Raw genomic sequence first — 8,444 nt, 5'->3', positions numbered from 1 at the left:
TTACATGTAGTCTAGTGACATCTAGTGGTCTAAAGACTTAGTTACAATATAGTTCGCATTAAAAGAATCAAGCTCCAGAAAGTTGACATAGACATGTATTGTTTCACAAAAATAGGAAAAAATAAGTAAAAGTGCTGTACATCAATTAAGAGGCAAGTGCCGCTGGGCACATACAGAAGTTCTGCAGGAAGAGAGTGAATGTAGTGTATTGTGGTCAGGCAGCCCGTTTGAGTCTCTTTGTCATAAATTTTGTGTTTATCAAAGATAATTTTTAATCTCTCGTTCTCATTTTAGGCTCTTAACTTTGGACACATGCACTTACTACGTAAGTTCTCTAGTCTCTTACATCTTTTTGTAGCCATATTCCATATTCTACTCCTTTCCATTTGCTCATCATGATGATATTCTTTCACACTTGTCATCTTTTCACCTTTGATTTTTTTCTTTTTCTGTTTTACATTTGATTTTGTTTTGTCACTTTTCTGTTGTATTACATCTACCTGCAGAACTTTTGTGTCTCTTTGTTGACATTCGTATCTTTAATAGTTGTTTTATATCTCATTTTGGATACTTTCCTTGTCTTTTTTCTCTCTGTGGTCATTTAACATTTCTCAATATTACGCCTCTTCTCTAATTTAGTTTGTTTTATTTCTCTCTAACTTAGTATATTTCTGGTATAAGGCCATGGGTCTTCTAACTCCTTGAGTCTCTGGCTCTGTAGGTTTTCATTTAAAAAAAAACTAACAAAAAAAACCCACGATAGATGCACATAAAGCAGAAACAAGTTGACAAGAATTATTTTTTTCATTCTAAGAATGTCTTTTCAAAACTTGAGGAAGAAACTTTCTTTAGGATACACGAAAGACAAATACATTGGAAGCTCAATCACTCTAAAAGGAATCTGAAATATTCAACTATTCTTAAATACAACTTAAAATGAGTATTTTGACGTAAGAGGACATCTGCTGTGCTTGCCCCTTCCTCCTTCAAGCTTAACTTCTCCGCCTCTTTTTGTGATGCAACATACAATTGGTTGACTATCTATATTTCAGCCAATAATAATTTATCTCTCCGCAGAAACTTCTCCGATTGGTTCATTATGACAGGGACCCTCCCCCTTTACGTGATCTCCAGCTGTCTCTGGACGTGCTGTACAGGCGGCGTTTTAGGAGGTAAACAAACCCTTTTCTCTTATTTCCCTTAAACGGGTAAGAATACCTTTCGTGTTTTTGTATAAACGGAGACAGAGACCGACTTTTTAAAGTCAGCACGGTAACAGACTTTTGCCTGTACTTGCTACTTACATAAGGGAATACGTGCAGTGTCCGTTTTGTAACTGTCCCTTCAAATGTCAGCTCCGTGCTTTGGCCTGTTCCCACTGCAGTATTTTGTCAAACGACGTGGCCTAAATTGAGACATAATAATGTTGTGACAACGTTATTGTTGTGAAAATATATTGTAAACCCTGTCAGCTGTAGTGGCGCATAGAAATGTCAATATGCGCCCAGCGTTTTAAATCATCGTGGAAAAGAGACACGTGATGTCAAAAGAGCAATGCCATCATGTGTATATGTGTATATGTGTGTATGTGTGTATTTTTTTATGTGTGTATGTGGACACCATTTGCCTTCTCAGAGAGGACTAAATTTGTTGTAAAGAAGACAGCAATTATCTTTTATTAAATTATTATGTAAAATCACTTATTCACATTTATTGAACAGTTGTAGTGATGCATATAAATGTGTTGTAGCTATACAGGACAATGCTGACGCCATTATGTATTATGTTGTCTTATTATATCAATTTGCACTCAACTAATTGAAATATCTTCATACTTCACTTGCAAAGCATTGTAAGATAACCAGAAAAATGGAAACCAAGGTGACATCAGAGCCCAAATCCAATGGTGTGAAGAAAGGAGGGCCCAGGATTATTGTGGACAACGATGATGAAGATCTTAGGTAGGGATTAAAACATCCGTGATAAGCAGTTTGTAGTTAAAACATCCACATTGTTATGATGATTTAAATTCTAATTGTACATCCCCCTTTCCTTTTCTTTCCCTGTTTGTTCCACCAAGCCCAACCGACCTGTCTGAGATGTTAGCGGAGGGCACCAAGGAGTCCCATGACAAAGCAGAGAACTGCCAGTTCGTCAAAGATTTCCTCAGGGGCCGCATCAAAAGGGAGTTGTTTAAGGTGGCCTTCCTAAGAATCTTCCATTGCTGTCGAACAGAATAATTCCAGCTCACAAAGATGTTGCTGAAAATGAAAAATGAGGACATCCCTGAGCAGCATTTATCTATGGAGAGGTGTTATATACTTTCTGCAAACACAAATGCACGAGGTTGAGTGGGGTCTTCCTGCTGAAGTGTTGTCAGAGGGTGTATGAGAAGCTCTCTTGAGCACAACCACACAGTTGCTGTGAAAGCCACTTACTTTTTTGTTTGTAAATGCCAACATATTGGAACACGGTCTTTCATTTTTACACTATAATATAGCATATCCTGTCATGTCGTATAGCAAACATGTTGTTATTGGTTCTCACTGCAAATCAAATTTGCACCAGTATAATTTAATATGAAAAATTGCATTAAATGCTTAAAGAGTGCTCAGAATCTGTTATATGAACTCTTGAGAACTTCTGGTTAATGTTCAGAGAATTAGGACCAAGTTACATGTCAGCACAATCACTTTACAGTAGGAGACTCAGAACAAGACATAGGCTGAAGAGGTATCAGCATAGAACGTGCAGGAGTTGGACGTCATGCAAAAAGTGTTATTTTGTCTGATCTTCTATTTCTCTCCCTATTTCTCTTCACATGTTGTCAGAGAGGCACAGCGTCTCTGTACTTTGTCTACTCAGCCATGGAGGAGGAGATTGAGAAGACCAAAGACCATCCTCACATAGCTCCAATCTATTTCCCTACAGAGCTGCACCGGCGTGAGGCCCTTGCCCGTGACCTGGAGTATTTCTATGGAGAGGACTGGGAGAATCAGGTGAGCAGAAAGCACGTAAACACCTTACAGATTACAAGGTGAACCTCCAGACATGGCTGCTCTTTTCCGGAGCATTAATCACCTGGTTTTACTTACAATACCAGTAAAATGAAGTCATTAACTAATGTGCAGATTATGAATCTTTTTCACTGAACTTGTGTGAACAAACTGTGTGAATTTTCTCACAGATCAGCCTCTCTGCAGGCACTAAGCCCTATGTGGATCGCATCCATGAAGTGGGGGAGAAAGACCCATTATTGTTGGTGGCCCACTCTTACACCCGCTATATGGGTGACCTCTCAGGTGGACAGATCCTGAAGAAAGTGGCACAGAGGGCTCTGAAGCTCCCCTCGACAGGAGAGGGTCTGAATTTTTACCAGTTTGAGGGAATCCACAGTCATAAGGGCTTCAAGCAACTCTACCGAAGCAGGATGAATGAGCTGGAGCTGGACATAAAGGACAAAGAGAAGCTGGTGGATGAGTCTAATCGGGCCTTTGGCTTCAACATGATGGTGAGTGAGCAGAGAGAATTACTCGATGAATATAAGTCAGAAACGGGTTAACGAGAAATGAGGAAAGGTTTTTGGGGTTTGCTAAAAGTGTGACAACAATCTCCTTTTATTCTAAAAACAGGTATTTACAGAGCTTGAGGATATTGGAAACACTATCAAAGAGGAATTCCAAGATGCAGGTCTTGGACACAGTCATGCAGAGATAATGGATGGTGGAGATATCAACAAATGCCCGTACTATGCAGCTAAAATGGGTAAGAAATCGTTTTGACTGTTTATGTCATGGGAACGCACACTCCTAAGTAGACAACACAATATGTTGCTGCAGTATAAAAAGTTGTTATTGGTAAATAACAAACTAAGATAAGTTATATATATATATATATATATATATAAGTTAAGATAAAAAGATAAGATAAAAAATTAAATAAAAGTCAATCGGTTGAAAAGCTTTAGCAGGGAGAGAGGTGTGGTTGAAATCTTCAGAGATCGGCATGAATCTATCGGTTTCTTGTTTTGTCACTTGGCAACAGCTTACCTGATGTTCTCACACACAGCGTCAGTAGGCAACAGGCGAACTCTGTTGGAAGACAACATGCAGTGCTACTCAGCAACTCAACATGCAGCCAAAAGTTAAATATCCAGGGTGCAGAGACGCTCCTTCTCAGTGATATGTCCAGGTTTACACCATCTGTTGTTAACAAGCACAGCAATTCCTCCTCCTTTACTGCTATCTCTGCATGCAGTTTCTGTCTGCTCTCATAGTCTGAAAGTTGGGTGGAGAGCTGTTAGAGTTGTTCCTGCAGCCATATCTTTGTGGAAACAGCTGAAATTTGAGTACTCCTCTCTTCATAATTTGGATATTGGCTTTTGGGTATAGCATTCCATTGAAGAGTGTAACCTCTTCTTTTTTACTTTTTATAAATGATATCGTCTTCCTGATATTCCCACAGCATCCTTGTCAGGGCTCCAAGCATGTCCATTTTATGTGCCAGTGATCTCATATTTCTCATGACAATCAATAGAAGAAATGGTTTTTATTTCCCCATCCTTTCTCTGCCTTTTGTTCCTGCTCTGCATCCTCTCAGAGCAGGATGAAGAGCATCTCCTCATTAGGATTTGGGGTCTCATTACAGGCTTTACTTGAACTTTGGAAGGCTCAGTCAGCTGCACCCACATGCAAACAACTTTCAGTTTTGCATGGTTACGCATAATAATCTATGTACAGAACTATCAGCAGAATCCGGTTGCAAAGTATCCAAATAAGTTTTTAAAAACTGTGTTTTCACAGAAAAAATATCAGCAGAAAATCTAGAAAAGATTTTAAAAAAATGACACAATATGTCCAGACTTACTGCAGCAGGCTGCAACTAGTGTGGCTCTGGTCTGGACTATGCAGCGGTGCGATGAGTTCAGTCTTGTGGCTTTGTCTGCTCTTATTCTTTAATTTCATATTTTAAATCTCTTTCCCTGACCTCTCCCTTCTCCTCTTACAGCTGCAGGTGGGAATCCCACCTATGCGTTCCAGTTAGGCATGATGCTTCTCAAACATCCGTCCTGTCAGGTCGCTCTGGCCGCCTGGGTTGCCTTCCTTGCTGGGTTTACTGCCTGGTACCTTCTGTGAGCTCTGACAAATTTCTGCTGCCTACAGTCATCTCTGAGCAAAGAGTGGACAGCATTGTTGCATCCCGCCAAATTTCATCCTCCTCAGTTTGACTGTTACTATCCAAAAGTTGGGGGGAAAAGTGGGGATCAGAAGCAAAGTCCAGCCCGGTGATACACTCCTTTGCTGACATTTTAAAGCCTTGTTAAAGTATTTCTTTAATTCTACTTTGTGGATTCCACGGTTTTATGCTTCGAAGCATTCAAAAAGTCAGCCTTTCTCATGATGCGCTTGTTGTGTGACAACAAAGAACCACATCATGATGCATGTACATTGTGTGCTGTATTCAGTATGCATACAGAGACCCTACAGAAAATTGTAATGCACACACTTCTACAATGTGATTAAAATGTTATTAATTCAATGTATTTATTGTTAAATTAATAACACGTTGTGCAGGGAATGTGTTGCTGTGTGAAGATGCATTCTGCAAATGGTTGTAGATTTGTCAGTCAATAAACAATGGCTAAACCTCACTGTCTCTAATAGTATTTTTAAATAAGTAGATATTTTATTCAATGCTGTTACATCTCTTCAAACCTGCTGATGAGAGGCCATCCAGAGAAATAAAGCGCCCAAAGGCTAGTGTTGATAACAGAGCATCCAATAAAACAGGCAAAGAGAAGGACACATACAGGTACAGTTTCCATTCCCTCGCAAAGCAAATCTTAGGTGGCCTTTTGAAAAGCTGCAGAAAGGAAAATGTGAATAAAATACATTTCCATATAGTGGAATCAACATTTTCATGATGGAAGTGAATAAACCAGGGTGCACAGTGACAGCAGAGGGTGACAGTACAGGCAATGTTGCAAGTAGTTGTCCTAACGTGAAGCAAATCTCAGGGTGAAAAATTTAAATCTGCAGTGGACATCCACGAGAGGAAGTTGAAGAGAGCTCCTCTGCAGGAATTACTTTCATCTGAGGAAATGAATGGATGGTGAAAGAGTTTGTGGGTTTAGGAGGTTTTCCACCCATACAATGTAGTTTTTCTGTGTTCATGTTTTTAGTTCTTGTTTAGTTTTGCCATGTTTTCCCCATAGTTTCTGTTGCTCTGCCATCATCTTCATTCACACCACCTGTGTTTTTCCCCTCAGCTGCACTCACTCACCTATCACTCAGTCAGTATTTAGTTTCCAGGTTTCCTCATTAACTTAGTCAGATCCTTACATCGTCATCACCGACACTCATGGTCACAGCAAGCCGAGGGCCAGGGCCCAGAGAGCCAGAGCCCAGAGAGCCAGAGCCCAGAGAGCCAGGGCCCAGCGAGCCAGAGCCCAGAGAGCCAGAGCCCAGAGAGCCAGAGCCCAGAGAGCCAGAGCCCAGAGGGCCAGGGCCCAGAGCCCAGAGGGCCAGAGCCCAGAGAGCCAGAGCCCAGAGGGCCAGAGCCCAGAGCCCAGAGAGCCAGAGCCCAGAGGGCCAGAGAGCCAGAGCCCAGAGGGCCAGAGCCCAGAGGGCCAGAGAGCCAGAGCCCAGAGGGCCAGAGCCCAGAGGGCCAGAGAGCCAGAGCCCAGAGAGCCAGAGCCCAGAGCCCAGAGAGCCAGAGCCCAGAGGGCCAGAGCCCAGAGCCCAGAGAGCCAGAGCCCAGAGGGCCAGAGAGCCAGAGCCCAGAGGGCCAGAGCCCAGAGAGCCAGAGCCCAGAGGGCCAGGGCCCAGAGAGCCAGAGCCCAGAGAGCCAGAGCCCAGAGGGCCAGGGCCCAGAGAGCCAGGGCCCAGAGAGCCAGAGCCCAGAGAGCCAGAGTCCAGAGAGCCAGAGTCCAGAGAGCCAGAGTCCAGAGAGCCAGAGTCCAGAGAGCCAGGGCCCAGAGAGCCAGGGCCCAGAGAGCCAGAGTCCAGAGAGCCAGGGCCCAGAGAGCCAGAGCCCAGAGCCAGGGCCCAGAGAGCCAGGGCCCAGAGAGCCAGGGCCCAGAGAGCCAGAGCCCAGAGAGCCAGAGCCCAGAGGGCCAGAGCCCAGAGGGCCAGAGAGCCAGAGCCCAGAGAGCCAGAGCCCAGAGCCCAGAGAGCCCAGAGCCCAGAGAGCCAGAGCCCAGAGCCCAGAGAGCCAGAGCCCAGAGGGCCAGAGAGCCAGAGCCCAGAGGGCCAGAGCCCAGAGAGCCAGAGCCCAGAGGGCCAGGGCCCAGAGAGCCAGAGCCCAGAGAGCCAGAGCCCAGAGGGCCAGGGCCCAGAGAGCCAGGGCCCAGAGAGCCAGAGCCCAGAGAGCCAGAGTCCAGAGAGCCAGAGTCCAGAGAGCCAGAGTCCAGAGAGCCAGGGCCCAGAGAGCCAGGGCCCAGAGAGCCAGAGTCCAGAGAGCCAGGGCCCAGAGAGCCAGAGCCCAGAGCCAGGGCCCAGAGAGCCAGGGCCCAGAGAGCCAGGGCCCAGAGAGCCAGAGCCCAGAGGGCCAGGGCCCAGAGCCCAGAGAGCCAGAGCCCAGAGGGCCAGAGCCCAGAGAGCCAGAGCCCAGGGCCCAGAGAGCCAGAGCCCAGAGAGCCAGGGCCCAGAGAGCCAGGGCCCAGAGGGCCAGAGAGCCAGAGCCCAGAGGGCCAGGGCCCAGAGAGCCAGAGCCCAGAGAGCCAGAGCCCAGAGGGCCAGAGCCCAGAGGGCCAGAGAGCCAGGGCCCAGAGGGCCAGAGCCCAGAGGGCCAGAGAGCCAGGGCCCAGAGGGCCAGAGCCCAGAGGGCCAGGGCCCAGAGCCCAGAGAGCCAGGGCCCAGAGGGCCAGAGCCCAGAGGGCCAGAGAGCCAGGGCCCAGAGGGCCAGAGCCCAGAGAACCAGGGCCCGGAGCCCAGAGAGCCAGAGCCCAGAGAGCCAGAGCCCAGAGAGCCAGGGCCCAGAGGCCAGAGCCCAGAGGGCCAGGGCCCAGAGCCCAGAGAGCCAGAGCCCAGAGGGCCAGAGCCCAGAGGGCCAGAGGGCCAGAGAGCCAGGGCCCAGAGCCCAGAGAGCCAGAGCCCAGAGGGCCAGGGCCCAGAGCCCAGAGAGCCAGGGCCCAGAGCCCAGAGAGCCAGAGCCCAGAGGGCCAGGGCCCAGAGCCCAGAGAGCCAGGGCCCAGAGGGCCAGGGCCCAGAGCCCAGAGAGCCAGGGCCCAGAGGGCCAGGGCCCAGAGGGCCAGGGCCCAGAGCCCAGAGAGCCAGAGCCCAGAGGGCCAGGGCCCAGAGCCCAGAGAGCCAGAGCCCAGAGGGCCAGGGCCCATAGCCCAGAGAGCCAGGGCCCAGAGCCCAGAGAGCCCAGAGAGCCAGAGCCCAGAGAGCCAGAGCCAGCTGTAACAAATTGAGTATTCTGTTGGAAGTTTCAGATGTGTC

The 8,444-nt window shown here is 47.1% G+C and overlaps 1 protein-coding gene across 2 annotated transcripts; it reads left to right on the top strand.

The window, feature by feature from the left end:
• Window positions 1-1,101: 1,101 nt before the first annotated feature.
• On the top strand, window positions 1,102-5,650 carry hmox2a (heme oxygenase 2a). 2 transcript variants are annotated; one of them, XM_075464527.1, is made up of 7 exons: window positions 1,102-1,172; window positions 1,849-1,961; window positions 2,081-2,198; window positions 2,832-2,999; window positions 3,188-3,511; window positions 3,633-3,765; window positions 5,008-5,650. In XM_075464527.1, the coding sequence occupies exons 2-7, from the start codon at window positions 1,870-1,872 to the stop codon at window positions 5,133-5,135; spliced, it is 963 nt and encodes a 320-aa protein (XP_075320642.1). In that variant the 5' UTR covers window positions 1,102-1,172; window positions 1,849-1,869; the 3' UTR covers window positions 5,136-5,650. The 2 variants fall into 2 exon arrangements, with proteins under 2 accessions (XP_075320642.1, XP_075320644.1); XM_075464529.1 differs by lacking the exon at window positions 1,102-1,172 and adding an exon at window positions 1,198-1,272.
• The last annotated feature ends 2,794 nt before the right edge of the window (window positions 5,651-8,444 follow it).

The sequence above is a fragment of the Odontesthes bonariensis genome, chromosome 4 (assembly GCF_027942865.1).
Source record: "Odontesthes bonariensis isolate fOdoBon6 chromosome 4, fOdoBon6.hap1, whole genome shotgun sequence".
NCBI lineage: Eukaryota > Metazoa > Chordata > Actinopteri > Atheriniformes > Atherinopsidae > Odontesthes > Odontesthes bonariensis.
This window is presented reverse-complemented; position numbering and strand designations above follow the sequence as displayed.